General features: G+C 42.9%; 1 protein-coding gene across 10 annotated transcripts in view; it reads left to right on the top strand.

Annotated features, from left to right (window-relative positions):
* CNTN4 (contactin 4) overlaps positions 1 to 14,803 on the top strand; it is a 586,961-nt gene that overhangs the window by 302,177 nt on the left and 269,981 nt on the right. For 8 of the 10 annotated variants that reach the window (XM_019499786.2, XM_019499792.2, XM_019499789.2 and 5 more), the window contains one exon: positions 12,806 to 12,946. The exons of the other annotated variants lie outside the window; for them this stretch is intronic. In XM_019499786.2, the coding sequence (XP_019355331.1) occupies positions 12,892 to 12,946 (55 nt within the window). In that variant the 5' untranslated portion in view covers positions 12,806 to 12,891. The remainder of the gene's footprint in view (positions 1 to 12,805; positions 12,947 to 14,803) is intronic. 10 annotated transcript variants of the gene reach the window in all.

The following is a 14,803-nucleotide window of genomic DNA, read 5'->3' on the forward strand; positions in this document are numbered from 1 at the left end:
CATTTAGCAGGGGTCCTATTCCTCCCTGGGCCTTCCTTTTACTCCCTATATATCTAAAAAACAATTTCTTGTTGTCTTTTACTTGGGTTGCCATCCTCAGCTCCATGGCAGCTTTGGCCCGCCTAACTGCCTCCCTACAAGCACGAGCAGAGGAGGTATATTCATCTTTGGTGATCTCTCCCTGTTTCCATTTTTTATGTGCTCCCCTTTTGTCCCTTAGGCTGCCCTGGATTTCTCTGGTCAGCCATGGAAGCCTCCTGGCCCCTTTCCCTCTTTTGCCTTGCTCGGGGATCGTCTTGCTTTGTGCCCGAAAGATCGTTTCTTTAAGGCACAGCCACCCTTCTTGGGCTTCCATCTCTTCAAATCTCCTACTCTGCAGTGCGTCCTTGACTAATCGCCTGAGTGCATTGAGATCAGCTTTCCTAAAGTCTAGCACTTTCATCCTAATAGTTACCTTACCCACTCGACGTCTTATGGTGAATTCCATTATTAGGTGATCACTGTCCCCCAGATGGCTACCGATCTGGAGGTCCCCTACCATGTCATCTCCCTTTGCCAATACCAGATCCAGTATGGCATTCCCCCTAGTGGGACCATGTACCTCCTGTGTCAGGTGGAGGTCCTGTACACAGGTTAGAAACCTGCGTGAACGGTGGGACTTTGCTGTCTGTGACTCCCAGCAGATGTCCGGGTAGTTCAGGTCCCCCATGACTACCGCCTCTTTAGCTTTCATGGTCTCCGAGAGTTGCCTCAGGAGCCCCGAATCTCTTTCTTCCCCTTGATGTGGGGGTCTGTAGCAGACCCCTACCACCAAATCCCTTTCTCCTTGCCCCCCATGTAGCCTAACCCACAATCCTTCTACTTCCTCAACCTTGGATTCTGTCTTGATGAGGGTTGATGTATATTGCTCGCTGACATAGAGCGCAACCCCTCCCCCTTTTTTCCCCACCCTGTCCTTTCTGTACAATCTATAGCCCTCAATATGTACCGCCCAGTCATGGGATGAATCCCACCAGGTTTCCGTTAGCCCCACTAAGTCATAGGTGTTTAGTGCAAGCAGGAGCGCTAGTTCATCCTGCTTGTTCCCCATGCTCCTAGCATTAGTATATAGGCACTTGAGCCCTGAGACTGGTGCCTTTGCTGCCCCCCCGCTCCGAGTCCCAAGGGGCCCATTGTTTCTTACCTTCTTGTTTCTTACCTGTGCCGTAGTGCTGGCCTGCCCATGGCTTTCAGGTTCCCAATGCTCTCTTTCTTCAGGCTGGGCTGTCCTTGTGGGTGCCACATGGTTTGGTGGTCCACAGCTTCCCCCGCCCTCATCTTCCCCTCCCCCGGACGGGCCTAGTTTAAAGCCCGCCGGAGGAGATCTGCCAACCTAGAAGAAAACACACGCTTACCCCAGCTGAGCATGTCCCTCGTCGTGATGTGCGGGTCATGGTCCAGGAAGCCGAAGCCTGCCTCGAGACACCACTGCCGAAGCCGCCAGTTGGTCTCTCTGATGCAGTTCTCATGCCGTCTTCCGCGTCCAGTCACTGGTAGGATGGAAGAGAAAACCACCTGTGCACCGAACTCCCACAGCACGCCGCCCAGAGCACTGTAGTCCGCCATCAGGTGATCGGGGGTTCTCCTGGCCGCATCATTAGTACTCACATGGACTAGGACCATGGGGTAGTAATCGGTGGGCTTGATCCTGGCCTGGATTACCTCCGTCACATCCCGAATCTTTGCTTCAGGGAGGCAGCATACCTCTCGTGCTGAGGGGTCCTGACAACAGATGGGCCCTTCCATACCTCTCAGGATGGAGTCGCCTATGACGAGCACTTGTCGCCGCCTCCTCTTGGATCTCTTGATCTGTTTGGAGTGTGAAGAATGTGGTGTTTCTTCCTGCCCAAGGGTTTCCTCCTCCCCTTCCATCTCCTGCAGGATCGCCAGGGCCTCGTACCTGTTCTCCAGTTGAACTGGAGAAGCTGGTACCGATTCTCTGCGAGCTTCTCCGGTCCTGGCTGTGACCGTCTGCCACTCTGCTGTGGAGGGCATTCCCAGGGCTGCTTCTTCCTTCGGTGCCTGGTCCTGCAGGGAAAGGAAATAACTGTCAATTTCATCCTCCGCCTCCCTGATCCCCCTCAGCCTGCTAACCTCCTCCCGGAGCTCCCTCACCTGCGCCTCCAGAGCCCCAAGACGGGCACCTGCCGGACAGGCGTGGGGGCCCCCAATCTCTGCCCCCCCTGGCCCTGCTGGGGATCCCCCACAGGCCAGGAGGTAGGGGGACATCAGCTCCCCCATGGGCTCAGTCTGGGTGGAGGCCTCAGACCAGCCCTGGTTAGCCTTGTCCTCCTGGGAAGAGGCCCTAGCAGCACTCCTTGTAGACACCATTCTGAGCTGCTGTTTGTAGACCTGTGTGGTGTCTACTCCCTACCCCTACAGGAGTCCCACTCCTGGCCCTCCCGGCCCACCTGCCGGCGCGAACGCCTGCGCAAACACCTGTTTGCACACTCTGTTCGTGCTGCACGGCTCCCTACCGGCTCAGCTATATGGGACCCGGGGGGCTTCCCCTCCGGATCCAGCTCAGCTGCGCCGGGTCCCTCCGCCCCACTTACCTTCAGGGGATCAGCTGTTGCTGCCCCCGCTGCCGATTCCTCTGCTGCCGCCGCCGCCTCCAGTCAGTCAGTTGGTTAAGGGGGCACACGTGCGTGCGGGACACACGTGTGCCTGGCTCCTCTCCTTCCTGCTGCTGGTTCCCGAGTGTGATTTCAAGGACTGTTTGCTTTATCACCCACCAGATATTAATATGAATTGTATAAAATGTGAATCGCGTCTCGTTTAAGTGCACCTCTAAGGAGGATAATTTCAGCAACGTAATTTGAGATATTTCAGTATCTGACGAATGCAGTATGAGAATAATGAGAAATGGGTAGAGCTCAGCGAGAGATGCCATTGGCACTCTTCTATTACCCTTCTTCTCTCCTTGCCATCTCTTTTTATTTCTTCCTTCTTTTGTATTGTAAAAGGGCTACCTGTGAAAGGCCAATTTTTATCTCAGAACTCACAGCAACAGCTATAATAGTAAGCAGGTTAAAAAAGCCAGATTTCAAAAGATTAGGCTTTGTAAACGTAGAATACGTATTGTTGTGAAGATTTGGATTTTATAGGACGCATGTTTTAAGAAACTTCCATTGTGGCTTATCATAGTTTATCACATCTTGTATGCGTTAATGATTCCATCTCTGAAAATGTGTGTGTAATACTGACAGTCTGCAGTTTGGAAACACTTTAAAACCAGTGGGAAACTATAGTTGTTTCATGCATATTATATAAGACCTATGTGCTGTGCTACGATGCATATTATATAACACCTATGTGCTGTGCTATGATAGTTGATTTCTAAGTACCAGTAAATATTAGACCCTGAAAACCATCTATTACTAGAATGCTGTACGCTTTTTAAATGATTCAAACCAGCTCTTTCATTAATTTAACATGAGTGATGATTTTGGCCTCTGCTGCTGGCCCGTTCACAAAAATACAGAAAAGTCCAGCCTCACAAGTCTACAGAAGTAAATTATGAAACGGGCAAAGACAGACTCCCCTTTCCTCTTTCTCCCCGATATCCAGTAGCCTAATCAAAAGTACATTAAGTTGCAGTCCCATAGAGGGCCCAGCCAGGGGTGGTTTATGCCACTGTTAGGTCTGACTGTTGGATCTGCCTTCAAAGCCAAGAGCATGAGCCAAGAATCTTAAAATTCAAAATCCCACTGTTGTCCTGAATATACTTGTGTATTCAATAGCAAAATACACATTATGTTTCTTTGTGTGTGTCCACAAGTAAACAGCATGCCTTTTGCCCCCTCTCCCCTCCCCAGTTCCTATGGCTGAAGTAGAAGATGTCTGAGGACCTGTGTGAAGTGATATGTGCATGTGTTTTAAATGTTTGTACAACCTCCTGGAGTAATAGTTAAAATGATTTTATAAGTCAAATGTTGAAGCTTGATGTTGCATTATTCTTTATCTAGTATTTTAGTGTCTATTTTTTGGCTGATAAAAACTATCCCTTGAACAACGGGGCGAAGCACTTTCTTGAGTTTGGGAGCAGCGGCAGCACTGGAAAACCGAGAGAGAGGGGGGTGGGTTTTCCAAAGAGTGCAAAACACAAGTTGTGTAAGCTGCAAAAAAGGTCCAAACTTTATTTAGTAGATCTTTCTGAAAGATGTACCATTAGCACTTAGGTGGGACTGAATGCCTCTAGGTCACTGGAAACACAAAGCTCTTCCAGATAATGGAAATATGGTGGCTCCAAAAAACATGATTTCCAGCTCTGTTAGACTCACCACAATTTTTTGCAATTCACTGTAAGATTCCAAGTTGAGACGGTCTTTTGCTATATGTTCATACAACAACAGGGTCACAGTTTTCAGTTGGATCTTCTAGCATTCGCTCCTACAATAAGGGCCAAAATTACTCTATGATAACTGCATGAGAGTTGTCAACCCTGGAATTCATCAGATGTACTGAAGATGACCAAAGAGAATTAGACAGAAGACAAACTAAAGATGTATTCTTATGGGAGGGGAGGGCGGGTTTCTTTACAATGGTTTTGGAAATTAGAAAGCTGGTAGTAATGAACCAGGCTTTTGATATAATAGTTGTGAGCAACTGCAAAGTTTGAGCTGAACCCCCACTGGCTTTCATGAGAAATCAGGTTTGAGTTGATAGGGTGTTCTCAGATAGGGTATTCTTAGAAAGGGACTTTTGACTCTGAACTTCACACTCTTCCCTTGGCTTGACAAGACCTGGACTGAAACCTTTAGGCAACCTTGGAGAGTTAATCTGTGTCCCTATGGTGTTTAGGAGAGAAGGAAAAGGAAGATTTTTGATGAGGTTGAGTTTGATTTTTAATGGGTTTTTTTATAAATATTGTAGAGCCCTTAGAGTCCTGACCAGAAACTCATTTGAAAACAGAAATGATTACTGCCATGTGTACCAATAAGGAGAAAGTGCTTATGCTACAAGATCAAAGTAGAAGCTTTATGTGAAACTACTTGTAGCAGGTTCAGTTTTGAATAATATTTTGAAATACAGAACTGCAAAGCATTAGATAACAGAGCCCCCATTGTTAAGGCACGTCTCTGAGCTGCAGAAGCCCTGATCCCCCAGACCTTTACTGGTATGAGTAATAAAAGGTAAGTAAGGTCTGCTCATTGGAATAAGTGTCTGAAAGAGCACACCCCCCCTCAAAGGGTGACCATTCCCAGCACTTCTCCGAGCACTTGAATGTTTCTAAAGTAACCCACCCCATTTTTGCCATTGTCTTTCACTTATAGCCTCAGCAAATTGGCAAAACATAAAACAACCCACTACTCTTGATTACTGAACATATAAACAACAGAAAATAATTGGGACCTTATCCTTGAAAATTACTAGTTGGGTTTTTCATCTTACACAGCTGTTTGTTATTCTCAACAGGTAGCAAGATCTCCTGCATTTTCTCTCTTATACAGCATGCTCACAATGCCAATTTAAATAGCTAGATGTGTGTTATGGCCCCAAAAAGGAGTGCTTCGATAGTGCCTCTCACACCTGAGTTTTAATTAATTTTTTTTTTTACAATCTGAGTATTACTGTGTCCTTGGGAAGACCACAGATGACTAAACAAAAGAAAACAAGCAAACAAAAAACGCTCAGAAGGTCTTATCTGGTTTATTTTCTGTCTGTTCTCATACAGAGATCTGCTCATGGTTTAATCTGACCATTCAGCAATATTTTTAATTAAATTGCCATCCAAGGATAACATAGGCAATATTGATTGCATCATGTGACTCCAAACAATATTTTAACTATTTTTTCTAGGTTGTTTTTTTTTACGTCATAGCAAGGCTTTTAGGGATTCTGGTAGCAAGTAGCTATTGAATAATCTCTGGAAGGCGATTGAATCAAGTGGGTAAATATTAAATGTATTCCACGCATTTCAACTTGTCTATTCCATTAATGTTTATTTAAAGTTTGTGTCATATTAAGAATGAGAAGGCACGAGACCTACTCTCTTTGGCACTGAAGACATGTAGTCAGTGTCTTCAAACAGACAAGAAGACTGCATGAGACTGAGCAAGTAACAGAGGAAGCAAGAACGTAAGAATTTCCATTTTCTGGGTCTGACCATGGGTCCTTCTTGCCCAGCGCCCTGTGTCACAGTGGCAGAATGGATGCTGAAAGGGAGAATGAACTTGGTATTTCCAGGGGTGGGGTTTCCACTGTTTAATCCATTGGGTAGAGAAGGACCTGGGCTTTCTAGTTCTGTTTGCACTTCTGCCATAAGTTTAGATGTGTGACAACCTTTCTGTGCATCAGTGTCTATATTATAACTGCTAATATGAAGTCATTTTTGAAAGAACCACTAGAGCCTTGAGTGCGGGTTCAAATTTTCAAATTATTTATTATTATTTACTGGTATAAATCTAAGAAGGGAATTTAAAAAAAAATAACTAGGTGCTGCCCTGCTAAAATTTGCTTCTTAGATTCATTGCCAAACAATGCACAGCAGAGCCCATCTCAGTGGGTCTTTTTTGGATCTGGATGTTCCTGAAAGTAACAGATCCAGCCTAAGTCCATAGCTGATAGGAAAACGAGGCCCTGTGTGGCTTGTCTTTAACTCTCAGTTGTACTCCTTTGGCAGCTATTGCAAACTCTGGTGATGACATGGTTTGGGATGAGTAGGGGGCCAGCCTCTGATGTGTTGCGATGCTCTGGTCATTTCTCTGAACTCAGTGCTCTGGCTACAGGGGGGTTGCAATACTGAGGCCACAGTAACAGCCAGTGAGAGGCTCCTGTTCCTGTGTCGAGCCATTGTGGAAAGAGACCACCTTCCTGAAAGAGTACCAACCCCTGGTATTCAGGAGGACTGGAACTTGCCCTAGATCGTGTGCTGCCAGCTGGTACATTACTGCATGGACTTATGCCATAGACTCTCTTACTGCTCTTGACATTCATAACTCTAATTGCTGAGAGAGATTTTTTGGCTGCAGATTATGTGCAGCTGGGCAGCAATGAAGAGGTTAACTCATCTCTCTCTGTTGGTCTTTGGTGCTTTCTCTCGGTTGCTTGCATCCTAAGTTTGAAAATGACTTTTATATTTCTGGGGGAAGAGGACTTAGAACCCATCGTAGTACGTCGCTTGAAAACAAGGATGTAGAAAGTGATGAATCAACTCCCAAGCATTTGTGCTCCTACCTGCACTCAAGAAAGAGCTGCGAAAGTCATCGGGTGCTTGCCACTTTAAATCTGACAACTCATATATTAGGGTTTAGAGTGTTTCGTGCTTACCTTTAGCTCTTCTTTTGTTTAGGTGATTAAAAAATGCCTGTTGCTGTCTGTATGTGCAACATGCTTCATTAACAGTGATTTATTTTGGAGTTTAGCAGAATTGGCACTCTGCAGCACACCAGTGGGCAGAAGAAAAACAAACGTGAGATGTTTGCTAAGAAATCTTTGTTGCTACTATTACTATGGTAGATACGAGCCTGAGGCATTTTGCAAATTTTACTTTACAATCCTCACAAAACGAAGGGTTCGTACAATGAAGTCTGTGCGCTAATGTTCCCAACAAAGACTCCTGCAACTCTCCTGGTGAGTGGGGGGAAAGAGGCATCCCATCTGTTAGCTTTCTTTTTCTGTCTAACGGCACTCACCAACCACAGTACCCTGAGAGCTATTGGCTTGCTTTTTTTTTTTCTCCCCAACTTTTTTGCACCCCCCTCCCACATCACCCCAAAGTGCCAAACACCCACAATTGCAAATTAAATCAATTAATGAGAACATGGTATCCTTAGTGCCCCTGGAAAGATTAACCCCAAATATTTCCACTTTTGTGAGCATCTTGTTTCTTCTCTTACCTCACAGTCAACTTTTCTGTATCAAAATCCAATTACAAACAGAGGTGCCTTTCAAAAGAATTTGCTACGGATGGATGGCATTACCAAAAGTAAGGTTAGCAAAGCATCTGCACAGGTGTGTCAGAGTGGGATGTTTCAGTGGGGATACCATTAGCATTCTAGTCATGGTTATCTACTTTCATCTCTTTAAAAAAATAATTGCATATTACTTCAACTGCAAAAATAATTCACTTTTGAAATAAAAATGAAAACTTTTACAAGTTTTCAATCTTGCTCTAATTCCTTCTAGAAGTGCTCTCCAAGCAGTATACTAGGAAATGTAGAAATTAAAGATAGGAAGGTCCTATTCAATCATCTAAATTAGACTCATGCATGATTGTTTCCTGTTATAAGGGCGTTGTAATAAAAAGTCGGCATGTTTCAACGGTTATGACAGAGCTGTCAACAATGGGCCTACTGGTGTGAATAACAAATAAGTGTATTAGAAGAAGGTTTTTGGAATCAGGCTCATTAGCGGAGCCTGGAGAAGAATCGGAAATTGTAAGGAGAGGAGAATATAGTAGTATCTTAAATCTTGTCATGTTGTAATTCTTGAGAAGTATTATTTTTAATCACCTATATAAAAATGTTTGATTATTTAGATCTTCTAATCTGTCTAGCTCATATTTTACTGTCTCATAAAAGGGGGCTAGCATTTCTTTGGGAGACATTCCTGCAGAACCAGTTAGGAACTAGGTAGATATTTTATGGCCTCTTACAGACACGGGGGGGAAAAAAACCTAGCACTTTACTGAATGACGAAGCACATTAGTTTGACCTGGCTCCCCAGCATTGTATAGATTGGGTGCTTCAGTGGGGCTTTTTTGGTGCTGAAAGCCGATTTAATCAGCTATTACGTAAAAGCACCCAAAAGCCCTGCTGAAGTACATGATCTGTACAGATGTTGAGGAGCCAGATCAAACTAACATGCTACCTCTTCTGGGCATGTGTTTTACTTGGTGCGGGGACACGCTAAGCTGAAAGTAAAGCGCTGTTTTTGTTTTTGCTATTTTTTCATGTCTGTAAGCAGCCTATTATTATGCAGTGCCAGAGCTGGGATGCCATGCCAAATATCCAAGTGCTTTTCTTCAATGGGACTTCTGGGAAGACTATTATATAGTACCAGAAAGATAATGCTCCTGAAACTGTAATATCATTCCAGGAAATAATTGCTTTCAGCAATAACATTTCTGGGAATAACATCAGAACAAGGTACTGGTCCATTGCTTTGGTGGATTTCATATATCTGCTAACACATCCTCAAAGAAAGTATTAGAATATCATTATTATAGATCATAGGTTTCCCAAATAGGTGCATGGAACTACTTTGACATCACTGGAAATCCTGAAGTGCAATAGGGCCTAGCCCTTAGTGATAAGACCTTCAGTGCTGATGGTCTGAATATCCTTCTTCCTGAAACATAGTCAGGTCGTGCCTGATGATTAGACAAAATATATTTCAGTAATCAGAATTTCAGTTAATGGGAGCAATTTCAACTTTTTTCATAGTATTTGATTATTAGCTGTGTTGAATATATCATACTTCTATGTTTGTCTAAAATCAGTGCAGGTGGATGCATTAAACTGCTTTGATAAATTGGAAAGAAGCTTCCATCTTGCATGCCTTTTTATAATGGGTTTAGTAAATTCTGCCCAGAGCGGCGGGGCTGGACCCGATAATTTCACAAGGTCCCTTCCAGCCCTAAACTTCTGTGAATCAGTGAATCTTCTGTGAATTTACAGGAATAACATGGGTGGGGAGTAGTCATTGATCTTTGCTCACATTGCTATACACGTTATTTTTTAAAACCTCTAAAGTTTAGAAGATATTCCCCCAGAGATGTAATGGTTGCATATTGCACTGCCATGCATACTTATAAACCACCTTAACACTTCTACAATCCAAAGTACTAAGACCAGGTTCAGCACGAACACAAAGGGCACAACTATGAGAGCACCTCTTTTTCCTCATTGATTGCCTCAGAAATGATGGTCCCTTGCGGGCCTTGTCCCAAAAAGATCAGCATGTCACAAAGGCAATAGTGAGAGGAGGAGCTATAAATTGCAGAGTAGGCTTCATGAATGACACATACTAGACTACTTTCTGATGGGGATGGTGAATGAGGAAAGAAAATGAATTGAGATAGAGAAGAGAAGTGCGTTGTAACTATGACCACAGGATTTTGGTTTCTGATATGCTGTTTGTTCACTACTTCAGTCACCTGGAGTTTGATCTCCAAAGTTCACTGAATAAATTGAAACCTCTCAGGATAGGGACAGAAATTACACATAAACCGGTATAAGTGATTGGAAATCGGTTCAACTCTGTAATACAACAGAAGTTCAGTGCACATAAATCACTTGCTAAATGGTCAAAACTAGTTTAAGATAAAACTGGATGGATGCAGTATCGGACTTAAGTGATTTAAGTTAAATTGGTTTATTGAACTTCTGTCCCAGATTCAAGTTAACTCATAGTCTCCCAGCATCCCAGGATGCTTTGCGCCCGCCCTGCAAACCCCACCTCGCAGGGTGGGCAGGCTAGCCTTAGCTCACTATTTGCTCCAGCTGAGCAGGGAGGCATGCTCTAATGTCCTCCCCTCCTCCCCCCAACCCCAGCTTCTGGCCTGGGTCACTGCAGACTTGTGGCTGAATTACCAGAATGCAAAGTGAATGTCTGTTCACTTGCTTATTGATTCAATTTACGCAACTTAGACTAACCTGCGAAGATTGAATTAATTCAACCTTGGGCTTTTTCACTGTACTTAGCCTCAATGATCTTTGGATGGAGACTTTAATCCTCAGTTTTTCATAAGCAAATGGATGTTATGATAATTTCTTGATGCAAACACCGAGGTTTTTGCAGACCACTCAGAAATTGGTGCTGCCATTATTAGTCTACATAATGATAGCTGCATTGGTTAGTCTTTCTGTATCATGATTTCTGTGTCTTTAGGTAATGGCTCCATGTGTGCATTAGATATATTTTCTGGCAGGAGGTGAAGGTTATAATAAGTGTTATACCTCTTGTGTTCTTAATTGGGTATCAAAGGAAATGCTATGTGCAAGTGATTGTTCTGCTCAAGTTCCACTTAGCTTACTCTACAGTGAGAAAAATAATTCTGAACCTGAATTGAATTGCAGTATAATAAAGAGGAATTTTATAAACAGCCCTGGATGCCATAGAGATATCTGCTTATTGAGGATATTATGTTGGAAAGCCAAAATACTTGAAAGAATTTTAGAGGATGATGTTAAGCACAGAGCAAAATTCCCCTCTCACTTACACTGATATAAATTAAAAGCAACTGCTCTGAGTTCTGTGAAGTTTCCTTGCACTTGCACTTTTGGAACTGAGGGCAAAATTTGGCACATATGGAAAAAACAAGCAGTTTACTATGTTGGCAATCTGTCTTATGCTATTGGATACTTTTCTCAAGCTCTGAAGGTGCTGCAAGAGAAACTGCTTAATGCTGTAGATCAGTTCAGAGTTCAGATGACATTTTCCTTATAAAATTAATTATTAATACCCTAATCATTCACTTAAGATGTTATTAGTTTTCATTGATCAGCACTTCTTGCTTATCTACAGCCAGTCTAATCACTGTGCATGTCAGAATATCTGAATATATTCAATTAGTTTTCACCCCCCCCTTCTACTTACATCTGCAGATTAGAAGATAAGGATCCTTAGTCTTCTCAGCACATTGAACCTGGCTTTATTAGAAGAATCTTATCAACTCACAGAATTTTAACTCACAAAAGCAAGCAAAGACCTCTAATGATACCACTTTACTTTCTATTAGTTATGCAGCTTGTCTTGTAAACATGAAGGCCCTTTAACATCTAGGCATTGGCTATATGAATAAATAATAAGAATGTATGTTTGGATGGACTTATTTATGTGTGAATATATCAGTGTTTCTTTTGGTTATTTCAGAAGAGGAGCCTGAATATAAAGGGGGTACACCACCCTAGATTGTAATTTGGATGTTATAGGGAACGGTTTGCTAGGTGGCATTTACTAGGGGGAATGGAGGAGATCGTTTGGAAATCCTTATACGTTTATTGATGCGTTTCAGAGCCAAGCGTGGGTAGAAGGGATTGTGCTTCAGACAAAAACCCTGGGGGCCGTGAAGGAAAGGAGCCGGGCTTTCCTGAAAGCAAACTACGTCAAGACAAGTGGATAGGAGACACTCAAATGTTTTACAGGATTTTGCCCCCTAGCTGGCCTGCTGGTAGCACAACGTGGTGTCATGCAGAAAATTGGAGTTACTGTGTAGCCAGTCAGTCCTAAGCTGTTTATACCATTTGAGATCCGGGGAAGCAGTGTCCTGGACTGCTGATCTCACTTCCCTCCAGCAACAATTACCCTCTGGAGGTAGCCACAATCGGGCACACTCAGCAGGGCAGCTCTAGAGATACCGAAGGCACTGAAGCTATCAGATGAGAGGGATGATAATACGGTTTTGGAAAGTTCTTCAGAGTGTCCTACGCAATGAGCTACCTTGTGGAAGTAGCTCATAACCCTCATTGTGCCCCAGCAAGGAGAACAAGTGAATTTTAGAGATGGGAACGTTGGTTAAGATGGCCAAGGGGTTTAGATGGCTTTCTCAAAGCCACAGAGGAGGTAGATCCTATGTTATGCCTGTTAAATATGGGTTCTGTAGCAAATACCAAAAATATCCACAGTAGCCGCTCTTTTTTTCTCCGTAATCTCTCTGGGTGACTTAAACAAACCGACCGGTTTCTCTGTGACCCTTCATATGCAAATTTCATTGATATCGCATGGAAAGATAGGTTCTCAACGAGCATACAGAGCTGTAATCTGAAATCTTATTGTAATGTCTCTCTTTCTTTTTTTTTTTGTCTCCCTCCCCCCACAGATTAAAGGTTGTATAAAATTTTAAAGAAGCAGCATTCTATTCACTAGTTATTGGACTTGAGCCTCCTTTGACCTCGGAAACTGAAAATGAGGTTGCTATGGGAACTGCTTGTGCTGCAATCATTCATGTTGTGCCTTGCAGGTAAAGTGTCATTTTAAAACTTTTTTTTAATTTAAAAATACCACTGTGTTTCACACTAATTCAGGAGTGTATGGAGTTTTGTATGCCCATGATAAAACAGCAAAATAAGAACCTGCTCCATGACCTGCATTAACGAAGATTGCTGAATAGACCAAACTGATGCTCTTAACCAGCTCCTTTAATATTGATTAGTATCTCCACAGCTAGAGCTTGCTATTGCAGATATCTGTTCTATCCATTTTTAATTCAAAGTTGCTGTTGACAAAAGCTATTGTTTTCTCCATGTTCCATGACAAGCATTTCAATGCTCAATTAAACACCCATAAACTACAGCCTTCTTAAAGGGTATTGTAAGGAGTGGCATAGCTCAGACCGGCTTCATTTAGCCAATAATTAGAATATTATAGTGCAACACTCTACATCCTTTTAACCTCCTATAGCACTGCCCTCATTGAAGTGAGTTTTCAGTGAGTCTTCCCTTGAAACACCCCGATACCAAGAGTAGTAGAGCTGATTGAAATGCTCTCGAGGAAATTAAGTGATGCTGAAATATTGGGTTGGAGGTGGTTCATATTTGGGATTTTTGGTGAGAGAAACTGACTTTTTCATACTCTATCATTTGGTGCTGAGGGCAGTAGCTTTGGCTGCAAGACCCAAATTCAAACTCTTTACCTGCAAAGAGTCATCTGTGATGAAGCACTCTACTCTGAAAGTGGGACAGGGACTTGAACTTCCACCTGACAGGAAGTCTTCTAACCAGCAAGCTTTAAATATGCTCTGATAATCACACTTTCTTTCTGTCCTCTCACTTCCTACTATTTCCCCAAGAAAGAAAAGTTTTATTTTTAATCCAATGTGGAATGAAAATGAATTTCAAAGTCTATTCTGCCAGGCAGTTCTACCCAACACTCCTCCAACCATCTGAGCCATCCCATCAGATTCTCTTGCACCTACTAAGCCCCTCCTGTACTTCCTTCTGGCCACCTTGCTGTTCCCTGTGTCCAATCTTTGTTAACTTCCAGAAAACTCTCTCAACCAGTACTGTTTTGTAACCCAATGGTCTTATCATCAGTGCATAAATGGAAAAAAATGCCGGACAGTACATAACCTACAGGGGTAGATGTTGGAGAAGGGGAGAAAGTAGGGGGACAAAGAATGTCTTGACACATTCTTAGGAAAAGGATTCTAGCGCCATCCCTTCCCAGTGCAAAAACCCCTATACTATGGTCCCTAACTCTCCCCTTCTAACTTGTAGAACTATCTAGTCTCCAACGAAGAAGCAACTGCTTTCTGAAAGTACCGATCTTCAAAATTACTCTGAACACCACATTTGTACAAACCCTCCTGTTGTGAGCTCATGCTCCCAGATAAGCCTTTCATAATCATTTTTTCCCTAGAATTGATGCCTGCTTATTTGTCATTTCTCTAGAGGGATGAGTAACTTGTCCTAAAAAGCAAATGCACTTAGGGATTGTAGTCAAAGCAAGCATGCCATAATTCAGACAAACACACAGTTCCTTTACAGACAATGGACTCGATGCTAATCTCACATGCAGGGGTGTAAAGCAGGGATAGCTGCACACAAGGCATAGCCAGTGTAGAAATCAGAATTGGGTTCAAATTATTATGAAAAGCTGTTTAGAAGCCAGAACAATAAAATTGTCCATGAATAATAAAGAAATACACTAGGGCTGGTTAAAATGCATTTGAATCATTATTTTCCCATTCTGCCTTCATTGATGGCTTTTTCATTACATTGTATTAATATTCTTTAACACATGCTTTGTTCTGAGTGGGGGCAGTTAGGTTTTAATTAATGTTTTTTGTCATCTTGTTGTTCGTCTTGATTATTCTAAT

Source organism: Alligator mississippiensis, chromosome 12 (assembly GCF_030867095.1).
Source record: "Alligator mississippiensis isolate rAllMis1 chromosome 12, rAllMis1, whole genome shotgun sequence".
NCBI lineage: Eukaryota > Metazoa > Chordata > Crocodylia > Alligatoridae > Alligator > Alligator mississippiensis.